The sequence below is a fragment of the Tympanuchus pallidicinctus genome, unplaced genomic scaffold, assembly GCF_026119805.1.
Source record: "Tympanuchus pallidicinctus isolate F22 unplaced genomic scaffold, pur_lepc_1.0 scaffold7, whole genome shotgun sequence".
Classification (NCBI taxonomy): Eukaryota; Metazoa; Chordata; class Aves; order Galliformes; family Phasianidae; genus Tympanuchus; species Tympanuchus pallidicinctus.
The window spans coordinates 15,557,737-15,584,019 of NW_026294791.1; the positions used below are offsets into that span (position 1 = coordinate 15,557,737).

At 37.2% G+C, this 26,283-nt stretch overlaps 3 protein-coding genes across 6 annotated transcripts in view; 2 read left to right on the forward strand and 1 right to left on the reverse strand.

Annotated features, from left to right (window-relative positions):
- Positions 1–202: 202 nt before the first annotated feature.
- On the forward strand, positions 203–7,082 carry CUNH1orf146 (chromosome unknown C1orf146 homolog). The gene is made up of 5 exons (XM_052666555.1): positions 203–306; positions 2,174–2,264; positions 3,325–3,493; positions 5,211–5,289; positions 6,916–7,082. The coding sequence occupies exons 1-5, from the start codon at positions 238–240 to the stop codon at positions 7,039–7,041; spliced, it is 534 nt and encodes a 177-aa protein (XP_052522515.1). The 5' UTR covers positions 203–237; the 3' UTR covers positions 7,042–7,082.
- On the reverse strand, positions 7,035–25,741 carry GLMN (glomulin, FKBP associated protein). 3 transcript variants are annotated; one of them, XM_052666544.1, is made up of 19 exons: positions 25,635–25,741; positions 24,413–24,484; positions 23,343–23,468; positions 23,133–23,252; positions 22,106–22,214; positions 20,772–21,018; positions 20,203–20,302; positions 18,458–18,645; positions 17,987–18,040; positions 16,983–17,013; positions 16,524–16,613; positions 16,110–16,151; positions 15,926–15,999; positions 15,560–15,644; positions 13,034–13,143; positions 12,086–12,149; positions 9,720–9,843; positions 8,306–8,388; positions 7,035–8,182 (listed from the first exon to the last, which is right to left on the reverse strand). In XM_052666544.1, exons 2-19 carry the CDS (start codon positions 24,476–24,478, stop codon positions 8,075–8,077), a joined length of 1,821 nt encoding a protein of 606 aa, XP_052522504.1. In that variant the 5' UTR covers positions 24,479–24,484; positions 25,635–25,741; the 3' UTR covers positions 7,035–8,074. The 3 variants fall into 3 exon arrangements, with proteins under 3 accessions (XP_052522504.1, XP_052522506.1, XP_052522505.1); XM_052666546.1 differs by having other exon boundaries at positions 7,035–8,202; XM_052666545.1 differs by lacking the exon at positions 25,635–25,741 and adding an exon at positions 25,175–25,530.
- RPAP2 (RNA polymerase II associated protein 2) overlaps positions 25,671–26,283 on the forward strand; it is a 34,638-nt gene continuing 34,025 nt past the window's right edge. Inside the window, exon 1 of one of the 2 annotated variants that reach the window (XM_052666543.1) lies at positions 25,671–25,808. In XM_052666543.1, coding sequence (XP_052522503.1) covers positions 25,751–25,808 — 58 coding nt within the window. In that variant the 5' untranslated portion in view covers positions 25,671–25,750. The remainder of the gene's footprint in view (positions 25,809–26,283) is intronic. The other variant, XM_052666542.1, reaches the window with a different exon arrangement.

A 26,283-nucleotide genomic window follows, 5' to 3' on the forward strand; every position in this document is an offset into this window, starting at 1 on the left:
AGGACCTCCTGCAAGAGATACTTTCACCTCCACTGCCAGCCCTTAAATAAGGTCTGGGAAGGACTGGATCCTGGCTCTACTCCTTCAGGTCACTCAGGGGCATTGCATGCAGCTGAGTTCTCCTGGGTTGGCCCTGCCTTCCACCAGGTGCTCAATCACTGTTTGAGGCTGTGACTTATCATTTCTGCTACAGGATTGCAGCTGACATTTCCTTAGAGAGCCATTAGAACCTTGAAGATGACAGATAACAGCAGGCAGGAGCAGTCAAAATGGATAACAACAGTTATTATGAGTACAGGTCTACAGGTATGATGCCGTTTGCCAAGAGCAGTGGCTACTGAAGAAGCACTGGAAACAGTGTTATGTTCTGTACATGCAAACACTATGCAATGTAACCAATATACTTTAAGGATAGAGCAATGACATTATCTGAAGCTTTTTCTACCATTGCATTCATTGTTTGTTTTTTGTTTGTTTTTTTGTGGGTTTTGTGTAGCTACTTCTGTACATATTTAACACTCTTGCCATTTGCTATTCCCATTTGCACTGCTCTAGGCTTGTCCTCCTGACTTTTTTTTTCGCTGCACTGATGCTGCTTTCAGTGACTACTATAAATAATTCTATCAGGGATGTTTTTTATTTTCTGAACTTCTTCCTAAATGCTTTATTTTCTTCGTTACTGTGTCAGTGTTGGGATAAATTATTACTCAGTAAATGTGCAGTTCAGCTTAAAATAGCCTTACAGATAGTGATTTATATTTGTATCTGTTAATTTCAATTCCCCAGTAAAGTGAAAGGGGCTGTCAAGGACCTGATAATTAGTTCCTGCAGCTGAGGCTAATTTCATGCCAGCTTGAGAGAATTTAGAGGCTGAGGGCTTTGGCTTGCTATCAAGGATAGCTTGCGTGAGCTTGGTTAATAGGGTCACTGCTCCATCTTTGCTGTACAAAGAGGTGAATGGTATTGAAATAATTCTTGAATCATCTCAGTTTAAAGCCTGTTTATTGTGGGACAACAATCTGTAAGCTGTTCCAGTTTAGGAACTGTTTCAAGACCAGTGTTACCTGTAACAGTGAGAGATATTCAAGGGTAGCAATCACATCAGCTACACCAGTGAAACTGGCTCTTACTCAAGTATTAGTATGGAGCAAAGATACAGAAATAGCTTAAGTACAAGTTGAAGATCTTTTAATGGAGATGCTGTTTTGTATCCATTTTAGTTAGTTCTGCATCATCAGCTTCCTTTTCTAGCCATGCAGCTTTTCTGTTCTTAAAGCTATTTCATATTTGTGTACTAAATAATTTCCTTTCAGCAGTGGCTCTGAAACAGAGAAATTTTCCAAAATCGTAGTTACATCTCACAAGCACTGCCACTGAGCATTCCCATTCCATACAAATGCAAAGCATCAATTCAGGATTCACTCACCATCCAGACTTTATTTTTGTATCTTCCACTAACTCATTAAAACTCTCTTTATGGCAGGTTGCCTACATTTTAAATGGGTCATCTAAAAAACATTTTATTAGCTAAAAAGGAGTTGGTGGTTCAATCTTTAAAATGCGTGGGTTTGAGCAGCTTTTGCAGAGCATACTGCAGAAGTGCTTTTTGCAGGCTGAAAAATACATGCAAATTCCTTCAATTCCTCAAATGATTACATTGCATAGTGCGATGTTCCAGTTTTCCTGACTGGATTGTGTTGTCAAAAACCTTTAATGAAAATCACTTCCTATACAAATCTCCTGAAATATCTTCCAAATGAAATGCAGACATCATTGAGAATAATGTAGTCTAATTAGCTGGAGCCTTAGAAGTGCACTATTGTACATTCCTCACTACTGCAAATTGTATTTTAGCATTTATTACAAAAATAGACTGTAAAATGTTTGAGCTTTTTTTATGTTTTGTGGAATGGTTTCCTGTGGCATACTGAACGTGTGCATACAAATTACAGTTCAATGATTTGATATCTTTCAATACAGACATTCTAAAATATAATTAAGTTTTTGAATTAACATTTAACTTTGAATTAACATTTTATTTCCTTTTTTAAAAGTAAGATATAAAAAAAAAATTCTTAAGCAACGATGCTAAAGTTCTCCAATAACTATTCAATGTTTAGAGGATATTTCATCTGATTTGTTGGCTGACAGTAACCTGTTGTAATTTATTTAGAACCACGAAATCTCCACAGTTCTACAGAGGCAACACCGAGTTCGATATTCAGAATCAGTGGAAATTGGCTCCGTGATTTTTTCTCTTTCTGGTACAGTACTTTGTTTTTAAATTCCTAAACTCTAATGAGGCACAAGATCAGGCTCTGTCATGAGCTGTGCTGAACTGAATAAAAGCTGCTGTGTTGGAGTGTCATACAGTAGTGGAAGGAGAAGTGATTGCACATAAGTCAGGGGCTGCAACAGAGAATTTCATGAATTAAATGCTGCCATTGGTCTCTACACTGTATTTGGTGACAATCAGTAAATTCTTCTTATAAATGAGCATGTTGAATGCCACTTAAACATAAAGTGGCCATCAAGATACTTAGTATTTGTGGCTGTAAATATAAGAGAGCTTTGGCTTTAATTGCCCAAGCTGAATTTGCAGAGCCGGTGGCAAAAAGGAAGATGAGAAAAGGATTCCTGGAGCTGTTTTGATTAGGAAATTACTGAAACTTCAAACATGAAACATCTACCCATTCTTTCCAGAGCAGAGGGTGCTTTAGACAGACAATCAGATGAGATTCTTAATCTGAAGCTTTCCTGAACTGTAAGGACTAACAAGGCACCGATTGGCCCAGCCTTTTGTGTCCTCTGCTGTTAAAACCTCCTACACTTATGCCTTAACTTTGAACTTAACTTTGTTGATGGGACCATAATTTAATTTCTCATGGTAGACATTCTAGTTCAATTTGAAGATGCTGCAGGTGTATTTGCTTATCTTATTTCTAAATCAGAATTGCTGAAGTCTTCAATCAGTCTGCATTTGTTTTAAGTTCATTCCATACAGCAGATTCTTGTTCCTGAAACATGTGCTTGCAAAGGCATTCAGATGTCTATAATTTAAGTGAATTGAACACTTTTTTTTTAATGTTATGGTAGAAAATAACATCTGAGTTATTTGTAGTTTTATCCTAAAATTACTAGTAATTACTGGCCAAATGTCATGATTGCATTAAACCATCAAGATGATCTAATTCATTCACAATTTTTTTCTGTACTACTCTTTTAAATTAATGCTTGAGTAAGAATTGCTTCCTGATTAGGGTATTTGTAGAGAGAAGGATTAATCACATTGCTGACACAAATCCATATCAATTTCTTCAACAGGTGTTGCATTTATACTGGTAGACATTCAAGACTTGTTTGTGAGAGGGGAAGAACAGTTTTTAGAAAGAATTCAGAAGTTTATAAACATACATCGGAATAGTTTTCTGGTTTTGTCAGCTGCTCTCCATGGACCACAAGAATGGAATGTAATGTTTAGGATTCAGAGAAGGTATTATTTCAACATCAAACCTTCTATTGCTAGGGAAAAACAAAGTTTAACTGTCTACTCAGCTGTGTTGGATTCAGTTGAATTTTATTTTGCTCATGCACTGCAAAATTAGCCAAGGAATATGTTTAATTAGTGGAAAATGAAAAGAATGTTAAGTGAATTGATCTGTGATAGTTAACAAAAGGACATGTTCCCCTCCTTCCCCCCATACACCCCCCCCCCCAAGAAAAGCCCCAAAATGAAAAACCTTCCCTCCCATCACTTTAGGCCTTTATAATCTTTTTCAGGTTTTTCTCTCACACTGGAAAACGAGGCTGTTTTCTTTCACTTTTTTGTCCTAGTTCTGGCAGCATGTTTTCATGGTAAATTCAAAACAGAACAAGTACGTCTCATTCATATGAAAAGACTTTGGTGTAAACGATAGATTCTTCACCAGGTTTTAAAATCTCTTCACTTGGAATAGTCTGTCATACTGAGCTAAAACAATGCAAACAAAGCCTGAAACATTCCACTTTTCAGTATATATCTGCTCATAATGGATATCAGACTCTTTTCTATACTTCCATTCAAAGCCATTTTCTGGTAGGTACAGTAATCTTTGCTGCAGCTGATTTTCACTCCCGACATCAAAGTGACTCTTCTAATGGAGTCTCTGATCTTTACCTCCTTGATTCTAACACCAGTTTTGTTACACCCAGGGCACGTTGCCAAATGCTGATGAATAGCTGAGTGTACGGGATGAAATGTAGGAAATCTATTATCCATTTGCAAAAATTCCATAAATTTTTATGAGAGTTCTTAAAAGCTCTGCCATCACTCAGCAAGAACATATTTCTCAGCTGATGGTAATGCTAATGTTCAATCTATATTTCAACTGATCTTGCATGTGCATTGATCACTAATAAATGTGATGTTTTGAAAACATGCTCCCTTCAGCAACTCAGTAATTTTATTTAAATAAAAATATCAGTTTTATCACTGCAGGCCACACCAACTTGATTACGGCAGGGCACAATTATACCTTAGACACATGTGCTTTATTACTAGCTGGCAGCTAGGAGTTCTGGCATTGTAGGTAAATCAGTGACTGAGCTTTTGCTCTGGTGTGATTGGAACATGTGCTACATTCTCAAACCATAGGTCATATGTTGGATTTGCTTGTTTTCTTTTTTTAATTCTCTGATTAAATTATGTAGACTTGGACATCCTAATGAAATTGTTAGAATTATCCCATTATCTAACCCTACAGATGGTTATATTTAGACAGCATGCTAAGATGTATTTCAAATTCGGAGGTATTTTTAGCACAGTATTTTTAGATCCTTTCCTGTGTTTTGTTTCTCATGGAAAAAATAAACACTTTTTACTGCCATTTTGAGAACAGTCTTCAACAACACAACAAAAGAGTGTTTTGTTCTCCCTGAACATAAGCACACTTAAGAAATTATGACTGACTGTCAAGGAGTCCTAGAAACAAAAAAAGCTCTTCAAAAATCCCACCTGAACAAATGCTGTAGAGATGGGATAGATAGGTATAAAAACAGCCAGAATTCGCCTCTTGCCTTCAAAGATAAAAGCAGTCTTGTTCAGCTGAAGATGAAAGCAACTTGCGGTGCAGACAAAGAAGTTGTTTACATTATGTGAGAATGTTTTTTGAGTTTCATGGCATAATTAAATGTGCACTCTGAAAGTAACCTTAATTTATTTTGATGTGTAGATTCCTGGGAAGCAATTTACGTATAATACCAGTTCATAATACTGCTGAAACTGTTAAGTTGATGCTAACTATAGCTAAGGTAAGCCTAGTTAAATATGATTAAAATGATTTACTCCTCAGAACTTCAGAGGTATTTTAACTTGGAAAACATTTGTTTTTCCTTAATGGATCTTTCTGCATCGTATTGATTACAGTCATAGAATCATTTGGGTTGGAAGAGAGACTTCAAGATGACCTAGTTCCAACACCCTGCTCTGGGGAGGGTTGTTACCCATTGCATCAGGCTGCCCAGGGCTCCATCCAACCTAGCCTTGAACACCTCCAGAGATGTAGTTAGGTTACAAAGCATGTTAGAAACTACATCTCATCTACTGCATGGTAAGAGTTGTATGGTAAGAGTTTCCTTCGAATATCTAACCTAAATCCCCCCTCTTTCAATTGAAAACCATTCCCCCTTATCCTATCACTATCTGCCCATGTATGAAGTCATATTACACAATCCGTGTTTCACCTTGAGGTGGAACTGCTGCTCAAATGTTTAAACTATTGTTAAAGGTAACTTTAAATCAACAGAATGCATGAAGACAAATGAAACACTTAAAAGTTAATTCAGCTCTTACTTATCTCTGTTAATTTAGGATGTCACCATGCTTAACCCAAAGAAGCTGTGGATGTTCCCTCTCTGGAGGGGTTCACGGACAGTGTGGATGGGGACCACAGCAACTTGATCTAATGGGTGGCAACCCTGCCCAATAGATGGATCTAGATGATCTTTAAGGACCCTTCCAAACAAAGCTGTTCTATGAAATACAAATATCTTCATTTCACTTACTAGCACTGAAGCAACACGAGATGAAAAAGATCTAAATATCTAACTGCTTCTAAAGTAAAGTGGTGATCTGAAAACACTAGCTATCTGCAGATTTTTAAGTGATGCACATAGTAATACATTATTTCTACAGCGTAATGAGTATGATTTAACCTATGTAACAGCAACATACCTTGTATGTATAAACATCCTCACTGAAGCCTGAACTGCTTTAAATAACATTTTCCATGAGAGTTCTAACTTAGATACTATCTACAACAATGCTAGGACCATCCCACCAAAAATAAAAGCAGCAGGTTAGAAAGCATGTTAGAAACTACATCTCATCTATTGTATGGTAAGAGTTGATGAATGCTTATTACAACATTGAACATTGTATTTTTCTAACTTTGTATTCTGCTGCTGTCTGGCCCAGTTTCTTAATGCAGCATTAACCTAAAACCTTTTGAGATTACTGTTGATCCTTTAAAATTGAATCTGTTCAGAATGAATACACTGGATTTTAACAATCAGCCCCATAAGAAGTCATTACATTACAGACCACAGATATCTCAGTTGCCTTTATGTTATTACTGATACAGTACAGAGTCAATCCAATGAGCTCTTGTAAGAGAGTCCCCAATTATATCTCCTAGAAAATAAACTTATTTTGACCTAGGATAAGGAACACGGGCAAGGGACCAATACCATCCATCTAGTCCAAAGCTACCACAGCAACTCCTGTAGAAATACTACCGAGATAATAAGCAGATGCAAAGCTGATAGGAGTAGTCATGTTAGGACTGGTCTTACATATTCAGATAGATTGAGTATTCATTTTTCAGGAAGTGAATATTTCTCGTAATATTCACTCATAATATTTTTCTTTCCTCTAAGATGAATTCCAAGCCACGCGCAGATGATGTTTCTCAGAAAATGGCAATGACAAAAACCCACATAATAGAAAACAGTCCAGTCTGGAAGGTGCTTCAGGAGTACCACAAGTTGCATAGTAATAACTGACTGAGAAGTTTTATTCATAAAGTAATTATAGCAGCTATACTTTAAACAATATATAGAAAGTTCTTAAATATCCTGTTACATTTTAAAAAACTATATACACAATTTACACATTTGAAACAAATTTATATTAAATGACTCTACGGTGAAAAATACTATACATTATACATATATATATGCCTTCTAACAAAATAAAAATGTAGTTTAACTGCACTAAAGAGGTGTTATCCTGTTATTTGGTTTGATTCTGAATGTGTGCATTCATCTGTTTATAATAATTTCTCAAATTATGTAATAAATCTTAAGGAAAACTTTATCGTTAGAGATAACGATGACCAAAACAATTTCAAAATACAGGTTTGCCATGTTAAAACAGCTGTGCATCCAGCCTCACACAGTGCATTTTTAAACACAAGTTTTATCTGTTCTTTTACTGAGTTTTAATATCTTGCTCGGTTCAAGGCTGCTGTGTTTTTCTTTAAACCTGCTTTGGTTTGCCTTTATCTGTTATCTATAGCTTATAGACCTGCTTGTAAATATAGAAGCTTGTTTGTCAATATTAAAAAGTACTAATAAAAATAACTACTCCTTTCGCAGTGCTTTTTAATTCACAGCTCTCCAGGTTACTTTATAAAAATCTTTATAATTCAGATCATAAGACAGCAAGTTACCTAAAATACTTCGAAAATGAATAGAACAAGAAATGCACAATCATACATTCTTACCACAGCACAACACAAAAACGTCCTGTAGATTTACATTCTATACTTCAGAAAAAACATCAAGTTCTGAAGGTGAACACTTTTCAGTCCATCTCTGTGATCACAGACAAAAATGGCAAAAGAAGTTTGTTTTTGCTTAAAAAAACAAAAACAAAATAAAACCAGCAACAGGCAAATGAAGAGCAGGACTTGCAATTTTTCCAGAGGCCACTCTAAGCTATTCTCTAAAGGTTGGTATAACCCTCTTTTTAACTCAAGTCTAATGATCAAAATGATCTTGCAAAAAGTATGTTAACTCAGATATTTCAGATGACCTATATATTTTCATCCATTACAGCTTTTACTTTCACTTCAATGAGCTCTTCTACTCGAGCTAGAACACTTTCTATTAAATCAAATGTGAAGAGAGCTGACTGTAAAACCTGAAATGACAAAAGAAATACTGTTATTTTTTTTAGAAAAATGGATTTCTTTATTGACTATATGTATACATTTGGCTCCAGATTAAAAAGAAAATTTAAATACTTCTGGAATTGCAAACTCACCTGAAGTTGCATTTCAGTAGTCATGGCAGGCATCTTTTCCCCACTGACAGTCAAAGAACAAATTGTGTTAGAACTGTGTGCCTCTGTAGAAGAAAAGAACCAGACATCAGGCTGCCATTCCACCCTATTTTTAGAATCAAAACAACTTTTAGTAAGTAAGTATTTATGGACAGTAATTGTTAAATCAGAAGCATAAAAGCTGAACAAATACCAAAAAGCAAAGGTATTGAACTTTGAGGATCTATCTCTGCTGTTTCTATATGATTTATGACGACATTAGCAAACAGGCAATATCTGTAAACTTAAAACAATTTTATATTGCTAAAATTCTCCTTAAAAGGAAATACATAATCTGGTTGGTTTTTTAGACACGATTTTAATACTTTCACATCCAGAGATTTCTACGACGACAGACTTAACTTCATCCAGAAAATGGCTGCAGGTTTCTCTGTTCCTGACAGACTACTTACAGCAGACAGAACTGCAAGGACAAATCTTGAAACTGAGGGGAAAATTTCAACATTCAGACTATGTACTTGAAAAGTAATGTAATGCTTACAAAGATTATACACTGGGGAGAAAGACTAAACCATTCATTTTAATGAGGTAGGTGTTTTCTCTTGAACTCAGATCTCTATGCTTTGTCAAAGGCCGAGACATGTACGAAACTAAAATGAACCAGGAAGCTTTTTCTTTAAATGGACTCCCTTTGGAAAGATATCCACAGGTTATCTTCAGAAAAAATCCCTTCCCCCTGCCTTGTACTGACGTAGTTTGTAACAACACTGGAGGATGGGAGTAGGAGCAAAAGCTGTACTGACATTTCTGGCAGCAGAAGTAATTTCCTTGGGCCATCTTAATTATACTAGAGACCACAAAGGGACAGAAGATCTGACATATAGAGTTGGCCTACAGCAGCTATAGCTTTCACTCCCTTTGGAATATATCTGCTTAACCCTGAGCAGAGTTTGATTCTAAAGTATCAGATTAAAAAAATCCAGAACCTAATCCTTTGGGCTTTAAGACACTACCTATTTGCTGTGTGAATTATTTCTTCTCTTGATAGCCTGCCCACACGTAGTATGAAACCTAAGGACTATATATTCACAGAGAGACTTAGATATTCCTGTCTATCCTTAAAATCAAAGTATAAATGTAGAACAAGGTTTGAACGTCTTCATGTGACATTCCTGTCGGCTCTCTGTAAGGTTTACAAATGCGATGAGAGATAAACAAGCTCAGATTTTCCTAGTTATGAAAAGTATTAATATCAAATGTAGCAACTGCTGAAATATTCTGTGAAACCTGGAATAAAATCAATACTTAAATAAAAATATGTATCTATAGAGCATTCACCAATTCCTTATTTCCAAGGTTTCTGAACATGAACAACGCTAAGAAGAAAAAATCCAACCTTTTCTGTTTTCTTTCTTATTCTTTATTTCTGCCTCATAGTGTGCTTTAGACATATTCAGTCCAACATGCAGTGGTTTTAAAAAATTTTTCTCAATCTTGGCAAGTGCAGTCCACACACCAGTCTATTCAAAGAGAAAGGCAAAGAGAACGTTGCAAATTATTTTTGATGAAGTATCATAATGCTAAGTTTTCAAGTATAATTTTTTTTACTAGTCTTCATTCGTAAAATTCTGTAGTGGGAAGGAAATAAAAAATTAGACTTATGCATGTAAGCACACACAGCATGTGATAGTTTAAGAATGTTTGAATTAACATTCCTGAATTAACACTGCATTGCAATGACAACTGAAAGCTGTGGTAAATGTCATGCATCTCAAATATAAAACTCTTGTCTATATATTGCAGTTAGTTTAAGCACTGATGGAATGTCACTAGATATGCTGCCAAACCCACCTCTGCATTCTCAACTGCCACAGTGAATTAGATCCTACTAGTATGTAGGAACCATACATAATTCTTTTAAGGTCTTTTTACCTATTGTTTTTAGAACATGTACCAAATTTGGACCATATTACAATCTCCCTTAAAACACACACTAAAGTATTAAATATTTGCTTACTGCAGAATCCAATTGTTTTTTAAGTTGTGCCTATGTTGCTACTACCCACTAACAAGAGTTCAGACTTGTCACGGTTCTGCTGCACCAGAAATATGGAATTTGCAAGCAAGTGATGACCCCATAAAGGCTTTATGATGTAGAGATACTGTCTTCCCAATCACCATCTTCACTACACACGTTTATATAAATTGCATATAGAAATATAGTTAAATAAATACATACATTTAATTGAAAACAAGCATTAAGCGTTTTATGAGTTAAAATTTTAATGAAACCCCTAATTAATCATATTTTTTAAAAAAAAAGCTGTTACACTGCTATGCTCTGTACTCATTTACACCCTTATGTGCAGCAGCCAAAGTGACACACGAACCAACTCTCCAGTTTGGGATGGCTGAAAAGAATTGATAACAATGGTGCTCAGGAAGCAAGTGAGATGAGGGAAAGTTGCTCAAAAGCAAGGCTGTTCAAGGTTACACAGCACGAGAGGAAAACTCTGCTCTGATGCCTCATAAGCTTGCAGTTACAAAACTGCTGTAGAAGGAAACATAAAGCAGTCATTGTGTCTTTCGATGGGGAAGCCATTTAAGTGACTCCTTTCCTCAAGGAGGATCACCAAAGGGCAGGGTAAAAGATGATGAAAATAAGAATTCTCAACGTTAAATGGTACTGGTGATCACAAGGCACAATTCAAGAAATTCTAATCAAATAAGACCAGTAATGACTTCCACATTAATGGTGCTAAAATGAAGAAATAACTATCCAGAAACATCTGATTTTCTACTTGATTCATGAAAGCACTTGTTATGCAGCAGTTAAAACATGTGAACTAAGATGAAAGGAATTATTATCTTTGTGTTCCACTTGCACTGTCTGAAGGGAGTCAAAGGGAAAGTCTGTAAGAACTGGCATGGTTTAAATTTAAGGAAAAACTTCAGAAAAGTTGATGTTATTTTCTCCTCAAACCATAATTATGTTCTGTACGTCAAATACTAGATAGTAGTTGCAGCAACTGTGTATGCTACTATGCATACAGTTTTAATAATTGAAGAGGATTCTTTCTTTGCTTACAAAGCTATGTGTGTATATGAAATACAGCACACTATAATGGGGATGTAAAATAAAATCCATACATCTGAGAAACTGATACTCTATATCTACTTAATTAAACAACATAAGAAATGCAAAATTGAAAGCTATTTTTACAGTTCATTTTCCTGATGCTTTTAGTAATCAGTACCAACCATATTACTATCTTTCCATTCAAACACCCCCAAGCACTTACAGAACATGTATTCACAGAACCAAATGCGCTCTAAAAGTGGATCAGAATTTTTCCAGTATTTTAGGAGAAAATGAGATGCCAAAGTCAATTAGCCCGAACCATAAAGTCAACAAACTGGGGAAATACAACAAATTACCTTGGGACAACTAAATGCTGGTTAGAATATTTGTTTGACCATGCCATTGCTTACTATGTTCAGGAAATGCTTTATCACACTTTAATAAAAGGATTAACTTCTTTACTGTAACAGTTGAGTATGAATGCAATCAAATTTCATCAGAATAAAACACAATATCACACATTTCCATATACAGCTAAAATACCACTTCTGGATTACTGACTATTTTGGAGAATAATGCAAAAACCATATCTGTGAACAGAGAATAACAGTGATCACATTAATTCTGCTCAGTCCATAGCTGATGAAAAATCAATAATTTTCACATCAATCAGTACTTACTTGATTATCACTTTCACAATCCATAATGACTAAATATCTCAGTAGATTTAGTGATGCCATAATCCTGTGAAAAAAAAATATACTACTGATCACTCAAAGTGCAGATATTTATTGCAGGGATAATAACTTAAATTGTCCCTTAGCCAGACACCATCAAATATCCATTTGTTCAAAATAAAGCCACTCATCTGTTGAGCAGTATGGCTTAATCAGGAGCACAGCAACTTCCCTGTTAAAAGAGAAGCTGACACTCTGCAAGTATGATTCAAACTAGCAGCAGACCGGAAGGTCAATAATTGTGAGGGAAGGAGTTTTCTCAAGAGACTACAAAATTACATTACAAAAAAACTGTAGTATTCATCACTGGTAATCCACAGTTGATTTGCACTAGTATGACAATAGGCTTTTTAAAAGTTATTTTATGAATTTTCACTTCTGCATGCTTTTTATATATGCTTTTTCTCTTACCATGCTTTTTAGCAAAAATCTTACTGTTTCTTCCACCTAAATATCATTTGCTGTAAGTTACATCGAATAATTTTTATACTCCTGAAGAGACAGACCATATTTCTTTTGCTCCTTATGTTGCTAAAGTTATTGTTCTGCTTGTGCAGAAAGCTGACAAACCATACATTCCTGACACAACGCTTTACCAATTAGTTCTGTAACCTGACATCAGACCTTATATTCTCAGGGAACACAGAAGGAATTCCTCTCTTATTGTCACCATCAATATAATAGCACTGTAACATTTTTCTACACAGAATTGGTTGAAATAGGTGATAGTCTAAATAGAAGATCATTTACATCTCTATTTCAAAAAATCTAAAATACATTGATGTTTTCACTTAATTAGTTACATGATGGTATACCTCATTGTAGTAAAGTGGTCTGAAGACTTGTAAGCGATTAAAAAACAGAAGCCTCTAGCCTCTGATTACAACTCACCTATCTGAGTTTTGGAGAAGATCTGTCTCAGCACCTTCAGGAAGCAAAAGCACTAAATCTAGAAGGGAGATCAGGTGATGTCCTGTAAACCAAATGTTGTCGTGTGCCTTCTGAAAACGATACAAAAAGTTCAGCTGAGTAAGTAATTTAAACCTTAAATTGAGATAATTAAATCTTACGTAATTTAACAGAGATAATTTAATGGTGAAGGGTCTAGAGGGTAAGACATAAAGGAACGGATGAGGTCCCTGGGTTTGCGTGGTCCAGAGCAGAGGAGCTGAGAGGAGCCCTTATGACAGATGCAGCTCCTCACAGCAAGCAGAGGAGTGGTGCTGAGCCCTGCTGACAGTGACAGAGTCTGAGGGAATGGCATGGAGCTTCAGGAGAGGGGCAGGTTGGGTGTTAGAACAGACTTTTCACCAGAGGGTGGCTGGGCATGGAACGGGCTGCCCAGAGCAGAGGTCACAGCCCCAGGCTGCCGGAGTTCAAGTAGCGTTTGGACAACGCTCAGAAATATGACTTTCTGGGTGGTTCTGTGCAATGCCAGAGGTTGGACTTCACGACCCTAGTGGATCTACCAGATCAAGGTACTCTATGAATCACATCAACAATTTGGGGAAAACAGAAATAAAAAAAAAAGAAAAATGCTGAAAGAAATACTTTATCATTATTATAATTATTATATGTGACCGAAGTACACAAATTTGTCCTTTCACAATTCTCTCCTGTGCCTCCCAGATTGTTCTTCTCAATTTCAGTAGAAAAGATTTTTATCAAGATATTTAAAGGGGGGTTTTTTTGGTATGTATTTTTAAAACACCAATTTCTAGCAATGTCTGCTGAAGGACAACTTCACCTCTTTGGTTCTTTGATGGAAGATGCATGATGTTATTTTGTTTTGAAAGGGGATAAAGGACAGAGAATAGGAAGGAGAATAATTCAAGCATAAGATGGAAAGCACCAGGTTTTGAAGTGACAAGACATAATAATCCTGATGCTGTCTGCATCACAGACAGACCATTTCTTATTTTCACAAAAATTCTGCTAAACTGCACCAAACTATGAAGTGAGTAAAGGAAGAAAGGCAAACAATCCAAACAACTTCTTGCACTTGCTTAGCAGAAGCTTGTGAAAGACTTGCAGCTATGCTAAGACCCTGCTCAGTGCAAACTGTTGAGCCTTCCTGCACAGCGCTGACTGAGAAGCGAGTTCATCTCTGAAATTTTCATGGCCTCTTTAAAAGGGTATTCCACATCAGTGCAACAGAGCTGAGAGCAGAGTTATTTTGCAAAGATCCCACCTTGGTGAAGTCTGAGACAGAGGTCGGACAAAGAAATATCACATACAGGACAAAACTTATCCAAGAGGGAAAAAAGACAAAGCCAGAAATGAATTGGAAGCGAAACAAGAAGGGTCGTCTGTGTTAAGTCAGGTCAAATGAGGAATATGGAAAGATGAACAATAGCTGGGCAGGGAAATAAGTTGGTAATGATTTTCTGTTCTTATCCATTTCTTTATATCTTCTCTGCAGCAAATTATTTGCAACAAATCTAAAATATTCAAGTCTATACAATGAAATTTGTAAATTATTTGCCTTTTTGACAGGGCACTCGACAGAGAAGAAATGTATTAATAGAGTTCTGAAGCTGCACAGTTAATAAATCCATCAGTAAAAGATTCCAGAACATGTTTTAGCTATTCAACTTTAGTGCAAGCCCTTTTTGGAAGGGTTTTCACAGTATTATTTTGTTTATCCCCTGCTGATTCATTGCACAGGGCAGGCTACAATCGAATAAAAGTAATTCTCTGTTATACATTATGATATGAATTATGAATAAATGTGTTATAAGATATAAATGTTAAGATGAAATATGCATGAGTTTACTGCATTATCTCATTTGACAAAAAGGAAGACCTTAGAGATCAAATTTGCTTTGAAAAATGCCCTAAGCAGTAAAAAGGAGAAGAGATGAAAAAACAAAAAAGTTAATAATTTACTTTTTATTAAGTTTTCCAATTTCCTTCCATAAATGATTATAAAATATGAGATTTCAATGGCTTTGATCTAGTTCAACTCTTTCTAATGAATTTAGCATTTGTGAAACACAGTGTAATGCTGAACGTGATATGATGATAAAACACAAGATAAAACATAACAGATCTTTCTGGACTGTAGCATTTAAATTATATTCAGAAAATGAGGAACTGTGAGAATGAAATAAAATACCACACAGATCTTTAAGGATCAATGTTTTCAAGTACAGAAAACATAATAATAACCTATTAAAAAATGCAGTGGGATCGTGTAATTTGAAAGTGCATATGAAGAGTCGTAATGTAAAAACACACAGGCACAAAGGAGCCAAATCAATCCTGTAACATTTCCCAATCTTATGCTTCTATTCAACATGTGGTTCTTTTGTTTTTCTTTTTTAAATGCACTGCTCAAATCCTAAGTTATACATGCTTTCTCAACTCAGATACAATTTTGAGAAGAAAAATTGTTTCTAATGGCAATAGGCTTACCGTTACCGACAAGTGAATCTGATCTTTTATATTTTTAATAATGTATCCTTCTACACCAGCATGGTTGCTTGTCGTCAGTAAACACCTTCAAACAAAAATAGATGTTATACCTTCAACACTGCCTACATCGTTAGCTGAAGAGTTGGATAACACTACGCCTTATTCACTGAGTGGCAGTTTTAACATTGGGTTACATCTGACAGCTCATTGTATAAGAGACAACTGACATTCATTATTTACTCACCAATTAACATAATAAAGTTAATGTGGTTTACCAGATAGACAAAAATGATTTCTGACAGTTTGCAAGCAATGAAGTTACAGTGAGGCTTGTATTATACTATCTACAGTAATTTGAATGCATACCTGAATAATGTATATTTTCCCTCTGCTTCAAATTTATCTATGAACAATTGCAAAATACTCAAACTCTTCTTTCTCTAAAAAAACAATCATATATGTATTAAATGCTAATAATAACAAAAATACATTCTCTGATTTATTCTAATTAAACTCAGTAGATAATCATTCTGTAGTTCACATTACATACCAGATGTTCTATGGGACAAAGGGTCATAATTTTCACCAAATCCTGCAGTTGGGCAAAGAAAACAAATTCTAATTACATGCACATTATTACATCACATTGAACAAAATCTGCTCAAGGTATTAACAAACAAGCCAGGCTATGAACAGTTGTCTCCAAATAAAAACGTAGCCAAAGTAATAAGAGCCATCTGAAGTACATTTTACTTGTCATTATAACTTCATGCTGCAGCACGTATCAGAGGACAAACAATTCAGTACAGCATGGAATTCAGTACAGCATGACACCACAGGTTTCAGTCTGACAACACAATTGCATGAAGGTTCAGTAGTATGACCTCCCTCCAACACTGAGAAAACAGCTGGGTGTGCTCTATAATCAACTACAGAGGCAGTTCTGTACACTGTTTCTTGTTACCTGAGGCACATTAATAAATTCCCTGAATTCCAAATACTCATGGAGAAGGCCATTATCGTCCACTCTCAATAAACAGCTCTGAAACAGATCCTGCAGGTGGGAAGGAAAAATAAACAACCGCCAACACTTTGCATATATACAAGACGTTGATCTATATGCTTAACATTTCATGGATAAAACAATCTTTTGTGCAATTCACATATTGGAGCTTCTAGGAGCTGCGAATTTAAGTAGTAATGGTAGTTTAAATGTATATGAATGTGTGTAATATTCAGTAAATTTATTTAAACGTTTGTAAGACTGAAGAACATCTAACTAAGCCTCAAAACATTTCTGAAACAGTTACCCAAACCATTCATCCCTTTCTAAGAAAGAGAAACTAAGGTCTTACAACTGCTAAAATTGAAAAGAATCAGCATTCTAACAATGAACATTTGATCAAAGGAAAAGTAAACTTACAAGTCCTTTAGATAACACAGATTCTTCTGTTCTGTAAAGAAAAAGACATCAAGTTGTAAATTAAGGAGACACTTAATGATGATGTTTCAGATGAAATAGTAGACGTCAAAAGGGAACTGGGCCATTAACAATTTTCATTCTGATTTCTAAGCATACCTTCATAATGTCTCTCAAAAATTTTTTTAGAATATATCGACACTATATAATAAATAAAAGCTGCAAACTGGAGTCCTCTCTTTAGGGTCAGAACTGCTTAGCTTTTTTTTCCCTCTTAATATCTGTAAGGGAGCAACTCATATCCCAGGTATCAAGATACTAATTAACAAAGAAAACAAATTATTCTATTATTCAGTTCTATGAACATACATAACTCTGCAAGATACTAATTAACAAAGAAAACAAATTATTCTATTATTCAGTTCTATGAACATACATAACTCTGCAAGCCAAAGAAAAATGCAGCAAATACTACAAAGAAGAGGCCAAGAGGTTTTGTTTTACTAGGAAATAACAAGGAGTCATAATCACGACTCCCTTCTACAACAATGCTAGAAACTATTTGGTCAACACTGCTGCTAATGGAAGGCAAAATAAACATACAGAGAAGCCTGGTTTCCTCTAGAACAGACCTCTAGTCAGATTGTGCAGCATATCAGAATACATTCACTTAAGCACTATCTTATAGTCCTTCTTAAAAGTAAACTGATACAGAATTACAAATAAATGTACACTAATTATTCTGCCTTAATTCTGAGTTCTTGAATAAATTTTCTAAAAACAATAGATGAGTGTTTTAGACAATTTGCTAAAGCTCTTAGAAAAAGAGAGTATCATCTTGTCATACAGCTTGAAATTTTAACTGACAGCTTTAAGGATCTCCTTGGAACTTACTTGGCATAATCAGAATTTGATTCTATGAATTATTATAAAAGACCAGAAATAAAACATAGGACAAAAAGTTCCCTCTATCATCATCTGGAGTTCCAAATATCATATAATCCTACCTTTTCAGTAGCACTTCAATATGTGTCATATTGCATTGGAGAAGGTATGATGAACTAAAAAAGAAAATTAGGTTTATATTAAACTGCATAAGCCACATACATTTTCACAACTAATCCATTTGAAAGCATTAGTCCTTTTGGAAAAATCTGAAGGATATTTACAAAATTAATAATTCTGAAATACATGCAAAGCACTACATCCAATTCCATTTATAATTCATATGTGACATCTGTCTATATAATTTTAGTATGCATTAGCTTTCAGCATAAGACTAATTCTATCAGTTTCTTTAAAAGGTCAGCTCATCTACAATCAAACTGCAATAATTTGCAGGACTGTTAAGCTACATAAAGTTGTCACAAAACTGATGAAATAGTTTTCTTTAATAGCTGTTAAAAACAAAATAGTTTTATTTTGCTCAGAACTTTCTAAGTACAAACTTAATGTAAGTGAGGAAGAAGAGCTCTTACCTGAATACCATTGGAAAGCAATTGATACCAAAATGCTGAACAAACACCAGGTATGACAGACATGCCAAAGAATCCGCAGAATTCTTTCGCTCTATATCCTCAAACTCCTGATCCTCCCAGTATGATCTTCTGCTTTTATGATGTAAGAACACTAGTGGCATTAGTTCTCCTATATCCAGCAAAATGTCCTAAAAAAGAAAGTTAGATTTCATTTCACTGCCTTTAAAAATCTGTATGCTTAATAAATTACATAGCTTAAGCAGTATTTACAGTAAAATATCCTAGGTGGGGTATGTAGAAATTACTGTAAATATTTAGTGAATATTTATGATACATACTTCTGGGAAAAACAAATACTGTCAGAAAAATGCTACTAAGATAGCAAAGTCAAGCACTCAAAAGTTAGCAAAAGACTTCATATAAGTCACCCTGCAAAACCTAATTAGTCTCCATTATCTACAGATGCTATGAATAAGAATGGCTTCCTGACCAAGTTATGCCACAAGACTTGTGTTTTTCACAGAGTACTCAGTATTTTGCTCTCTGATCACTAAACACCATGCAGTGCAATGTTTACCCACCAAAGGCAAGCCCTGTTTTAAAGTTAGAATTGTTCTGTATGGCCTTTCCATTCACAGCAAGAAGACACCTGAGAACTTCACAACTATTATATGTGTGTTCTTTACCCCAACACATCTATGTGCATTAAGAGCTAGTGCAATTTCTACTGTATGAATTACAAAGAATCAGAGGTTAATCCACTCTGCCAGTGTTGTCCAAACCAAATATCCAAGACCTGACATTTTGGAGAATTAGGATTACATCAAACCTCACATACTTAAATGTGTCTTTACTGACCTTAGCTGCAGTACTTGTTACCCAATTCCACAAACAGCAGAAGTGGATTTCTTGAGAAAATGAAGAAAAACTGATTCATAATTAGCATAAAAAAAGGTTTCAGACTGTGCCCAACAGGAAAGGCAGGGATAAAAGCCCGTTTTTTAGAGCAGCCTCAACTATTTTAACCTTTATATCATCTTCTGGCAATCTCTGCCACCATCACTGCACATCTTAAAAGTTCTGCAATAAGAGAAGCAAAGATCTCACAGGCAAGCTTCTCTTTCATTGCACAGCTCTAATTAATCCATGCAGCAGTTCCATCCTACACTGACTGAGATATGCTGTGGGGAAAAAAAAACGAAGTGAACATGATAGAAAAACTAATTGTGGTTGAAAACAACCAAAAGTTTTGCTAACTTCATAGTGTGCTTGACTTAACAATCTTTAACACTGGGAGCCATATCCAGCTATCGCAGCAACAGCAGTCAAGCAATAATTTTTATTCCTTACCTGCCAGCTGGCACTGCACTTCAGGCAAGGAAGAGATTTCTGAATGCAAAATTTGGATTAATACTCAGATTTTACCTTCACTAAGCAGCAAAGACAGATATTTTTAAAAAATCATACTTAACCAGGGAAAAAGAAGGAGCTAAAACAAAGTAGCAGCTACTGATTCAGACAACAGTCCAAACTGGCTCATCAAGGAGCATCTGTATCTGTAAGGTTTATCATTTCCAAGGATGGAACCTGAGCCTACTGCAGACCTTTCTAAACCTGCATTATCTTATGGGGCCTGGTCAGCCACCACTCTAAGCAGTAACAGAAATGAAATGACCTTCCTATTGGTAGTTCTGAACCACATGACTGCTTTGGCAAACACTTCACTTCACAGTGACTGCACTTACTATAATTTCAGCTGCAAGATGCCGAAATGGATGTTCTTCAATGCCTTCCAGTTGTTCAAGCTGAGCTGTCAATAATGGGTATTTCAGGCTTTTCATACAGCTGAAGAAAAACAAGTGAAAGTTATAAAATCTCACAAATAGAGACCACAGCAACGTCATCAATGGCCAACAACAAGGTCTATATTCATTTTGACTGCTGCTGTTCCTGATATTCCAAGAATAGAAGAAAAAAATGTCTCCCATCAGAGCATTTCTTAGAATTTACCTCCAGAATAGGATTATCCTCGCTTTTGCACGTTTGAGTTGAAGCACCAGGACTACCAAATCAGCTCCATATCACAGAGACTTATACTTCTTAATTTCCTTGTACTAAAAATTTTTACTGTTCTTCTTTCACTTCATAAAAAAGCAAAGGGTTTTTTTTTCTTTTTGAAATACAGCATTAGTTTACATGTTGGCAGCACTATAAAACCTTTAGTAAGATTATTTATCTACTGCATGCGTAATAAATGTTTACTGTTCATTTTGTTTCTTTACAGGAATATATTAAGCTAATACTAAATGCTCACAACTTCAATAATTCTTCTTTCAGCTCCGTGTCATTGTATTCTGATGACTTTTCCACGTTTTTAACAACTTCATTCACAAAAGGTTTAGCAAAGTCCACCACTGCATTACAACACTGGCAGAGACCAAGTTCATCTTCTTGTATTTGTTGCTTCGTATAAGGAACAGGCAAGGCAGTAAGCTGATTCATAATCATGGCCAAAGATAAGCCCACCGAGTAGGCCTTCTTGTTCTGAAGCTTCAAAAGCACTGAAACAAAAAGAACATTTTGAGACATTAAGTTAATATTTGCTGGAGGAATGTGTGAAGAACTATGATGTCACTGTATTAGAAAGTCTTCACTTTCAGGGGAGCAAAAGAAGTAATATCTCAATTCAGATGGACAAATCCAGCAAGACTTATCAGCTTATCACCATTATTAGTTAATCTATTTCACTGTACCATAGAGTTGAGAACGATGTATTAAAGGAGTCTTGAATTTCCACACATTCCTCTTTGTTGCAAAGTCACAAAGACTGAAAAATTTGTCTTTCTAGAACTAGCCTAAACGAAATAATGTCCATTTCTCTGGCCTGGAAAACTTCTTTCGTATGGCCTTCTTGCTTTACTCTTTCTCGTTTGACAAAACTTTCTGCTGAGGTCTGACTCTTCATTAAGGAGCTCAGAGCTGCTCTGTAGTCTGTAGCAAAAACAACATGGGGTCCCCCAGCCTGAGGAAGCAGCACAAGTCACTTTCCATTTAAACTGATCTCAGTGCACACCAGCTGCAGATTGATATGCAACAAAATACATATTTCTCATTATCAAAGTGCTTCTCTTGTTAAATTCTAACTTAATTCAGTAACAGAGCTCAGAGACTGCTATAATTGGACTTAAACTTGATAAGAAGTGTGATTCATTTTCACATACCAAGAGAGAAACTACTACTTGTTACCTACTTAACTAGTATCTCAATCTGTATTTTTAATTTTTGCACATAAAACAGAAGAAAGCAGTTTTTCAATTCATATTTTTCAACCCGTTTCAATTACAAGTAGAAGTTTTATAATTTTAAAGTTTTAAATGTTTAATAATGAATTCTCCACATCTATGAGTCCATGTAACCCCATTTCTGCAACAAGGATACGAGCAGTTTACAACTACAAATAATAACCAAATTTCATGAATGAAGAAAAATGTTGCTTTTTCAACTGAGGTTATCAATCTTATTTAAAATCTTCTTAAATTACTTCACCAAAGGTTAAGCTAATCTGATAGATAAATAAATAAACATATACATATATAAATAAATTAATTAATTTTGTTGTCAGAAATCACACGAGACAGTCAGTGTTACCTGTCTGCAAAGGTTGAAGCAGTAACATGATAGTCTGGCACACCTGCTCTCCTGATGTCTGTTCAATCTGCTCAAGTAAACCCAAAAAAAGTTCCTTTGGATTGCACAGCTACAAGAGATGAACAATATGCATGTTTTATCACCACAGTTATAAAATATAAACCAAACAAACAGGAGAAAAAAAACACATCACAAACAAACCACAACCGAAACTCCTGAACATTAAGAAAACAGATTAGAACATCCCAAATTATCTTTAAAGAATCAAATATAAAACAATAAATATATCCCTATAGTAAATGTACTGAGTGTAAATGCAAGTACACTTTCACATAAGCTGAAAACACAGAAATCAAGTTTAGTGCCATTAGATTTGCTATTCTGTATGGGCACTTCATAGTACTTCAGCAAGAAGTTATTCCTTAGTAGTAGAGAGAAAAGAAAAACTTCAGTGTGAATTTGGTTTAATTTGCAAATTGTTTTCCCAGTAGATAATTGAAAAGGAACTGAAAGGGAATTTCCTGCAGATTAAATCTTATTTCCCTATGGCTTCACCAGAACAGTCAGCTATCCACTGTCACAGCCCAAATCCTGCCAGAGTCTACTAAGTTTCTGGAGCACACCCTCAGACACAGGGCTTGAATTTTGGGTGGCCCTGTGTGTAGGCAGTAGTTGGACTCAATAAAACTTCTGGGTGCTTTCAAATCATTCGATGACCTGCCACAGACAAGAGGTAGCCTTGCTGTGGCTACACTAACTGCAAAAGTTGGTTGCAAAGGACTTTGTATTGGATGATGTCTAGCTTGGTTTTGTCTAAAATTGTTGAAATTTATTAAAAAGTTCACTACCTCTGAGAATGCTGTTGCTGCGTCTATTTCAGATAAAACTGGACCATGAGTTTAACAGTGATGTGGAATGGACAGAAGAACTCAGAAGCGCTCATGTCCTATTTTCTCTTCAAGTCAGAAAGAATTTCTGCACCTTCCTTAAAAGTATGTTGTTACAATCATGTATTTCAAAAACATACCTGCACCAATTGATCTAGTATCTTCAGGCAGAGTTCTCGCTTCTCATCTTCCTTTTTATATGCTAAAATACATCTAACAAGAGGAGAGATGAGATTCCAACCCATATTCTTGATGATAACCTACGAATCAGATTTTCAGAGAATCAACAAAAACTGCACGTTTTCTAAACCCAGAAGGATCGTATTTATGGAAGTCAAACTTCAACTCACCTTATTTTTCACATTTTGAATCACTTCTAATAACTGAGCAGCATACCCATCTTCTAAACATTTCTGACCTGCTACCTGAAACAGATCATAATCTTCTCCTCTAAAATCAGCTTCTTCCAGAATTTGCTATAAAGAAAATTAGCATGCTTAACTCCTTATTTTAAAAAAGGTAAATACAAAAATAGGTAAACGTAAGCTTCCTTTTCAAAAGTAGATGTAGTGTCACCGTAACTTTTCTTTTAATACATAAAGGATAATACGTAAGAGGTTACCAAGAGCTACCACAGAAGATAAAGCAGTATTTCAGTAGCTATTTCTAAGTCTAAACTGCGGTTGGCTATCTAGAAGATGCCCGTGATATGGAGTACTGCATCCACTTTGAGTACTGGATCCAGTTCTGAGTACTGGATCCACTTCTGGGCTTCCCGTTGCAAAAAAGACAGCGAGTCCAATGGAGGGACACAAAAATGATAAAGGGCCACATTTCCCCTGTGAGGAAAGGCTGAGCGAACTGAGTCTGTTCAGCCTTTAGAAAAGAAGACTCAGAGGTGATCTTATTAATGCCTATAAATATCTTAAGTGTGGGAGTCCAAGGGACGTGACCAACCTCTTTTCAGCAGTCTGTGGGGACAGGACAAAGGGAAACAGATATAAACTGAAGCACAGGAAGCTCTGCACCAATATGCAAAGGAACTTCTTTATGGTAATGGTGACAGAGCGCTGGAACAGGCTACCCAGGGAGGTTCTCCTTCTCTGGAGACGTTCAAGACTACTCCTGGACACCCACCTATGCAGCCTACCATAAGAGGCCTGCTTTGCAGGGGGGCTGGACTCAATGATCTCTGGAGGTCCCTTCCAACCCCTGCAGTTCTGTGATTCTGTGAGAGAAACAAGAACACTTCTTTCTCCAAGAGGGAGAACCTGGGATAAGTGTCACGGAGAAGTCAATGAAACATGGAGTCTGAATCCAGATAACAGGGAGGAGATCTGCTAACAAGCGTCTTGTGTTTTGAAGTCATAAAGTGAAACTTACACTGCTTGCATTTGTGACTTTTAAGGGAAGTACTTACGCATCTTTCTATTATGGCTTGAAGTTCATCAACTGCCATTACAGTTTCAGTTTGTTCTTCAGGCATTGAAAACTATTATGAATTAAAAGGTACAGTATTAAAACGCATGAAGTAAACACAGAAATTTTTGAAAACCATGTTAATAAAAAGACATCAAATAGAGAAATGAGAACAATCTCTTAGCTACTGCACAGCCATGTTCATTGACAACTGCAGCCAACACGGAGCACATCCAAGCTCGCTGCACGCCACCAGATCCCCATGCGGTGCTTTCTGGGGGTGCCCTCACTGGTGAGCACTCTGCTTGTTGCCTGGGAGAGGCACAGTGCATGCAGGTGCCTGCTGCCTTGTACCAACAGTGTTTCAGTCCAGTCAAGACTACATATGCAACATCATTTACTTTTTTGCAACGTCTGGGTTGGCTGATTAAGCGGTCTTTTATCTCCAGATCCTTTATCTCTGAAAACTTCAAGCTTGGGGATTTCTGTTTGCTTACTTTCACAGTTTTGAGTACTTTCTTCTGCCTAAGTCTGGTTATACAACCACTGTGCCTATCCATCACCTCTGCCCTTGGATAATTAGCAAACCGTTCATCAAAGCACCCAGACTTTACATTCTTACAACATGCCATCCTCCATCCTTCCTTTTGAGCTTGACCTCGGCTACCTAACACAAAACCCAGCCAACTCACAACAGCATAAAAACACACGTGTGCAAACTTTAATGCTCAGAGAATACAGCCGCCTGTTCTAACACCTGTACCTCCCTGCAGTGCGGCAGCGTCCCCAGCCTGATCTTTCAATTCCGCAACACCACGCGCTCCATTCGCGCACGCCGCGCTCCCAGCCGCCCGTTTGCGAGGACGTCACGCGCCCTCAGACCAACACCAACACGCCGCCGTTTCTCCTTCCCCGCCGCGGACACGTGACGGCACGCACGGCGCAGCAGGACCTGCCGCTCAGCTCCCACACGCTCTCGGGCCTCAAGACTTAACTCGGTTTTTAATCACATCTTTCCAGTGGTTCCAGCGGCAAACGCACGGCATCGAAACAATCAGGAGCTTTCTGCCGCTGACACCCAGCGCTCTCGCTCCTCTATTAAACACATTCCTCGGCAGCTTCCCGGGGCGAGGCGCAGCACACGCCCGCACGAGGCGCCGCTAACGTAAGCCTTTAACCCAGGGCTGAATTAAAAACAAACAAAGCCCGTGAGAAGCGCTCACCGCTCGCAGCTTCCACCGCAGCCGCGCCGCTCTCCAGCCCCTCCTCGCTCCCGGCCCGGGCCGACGCGGCTCCGCCTCCGGTGAGAGGTCAGAGGGAGGGAGCCGGCAGCACCGTGATGGCGGACGGGAAGCCGCAGGGCAGCTCGAAGGGGAGGCCCGGCCGGCGGCGCGCAGGTGAATTCCGCGCCGCGCAGCGTCCGCAGGCTGGCATAGCGGGCTCGCGCTCCTCGTTGCGCCGGGCGGCAGGACGGCCTCGGCTGGCGGTACACGATGATGCCGCGAGTTCGGGGCGGCTCGGCTCGTCCAGGCAGGCTGCACGGCGGGGGTCAGAGAGCGGCTGCCTGGGGCCGGGCTCACGGCAAGCGGTCGGATGAGGCGGGCCCGAGCCCCATCGGGCTCTGCGGGGACTGCGGCAGCGCGTCAGGCTGCCGGCGGCCGGTGTCTCCGCGTCTCCGGTTGCAGAGAGCTTTCACCTAAAAATACATATTCTAGGCGTATCGGCTCCGCGTCCAGGTTAGGGCAGGCCGTGCTTACCCCAGGAGCGGTACAAAAGCTGTGCCTGACGTTGCTGAGTGGTTATTGCCTTGCTGAAGGCATAGGCACCAAAAGTGAGGTTCTGTGCATTCCACTGTGCTTGCAGAAGTCTTCA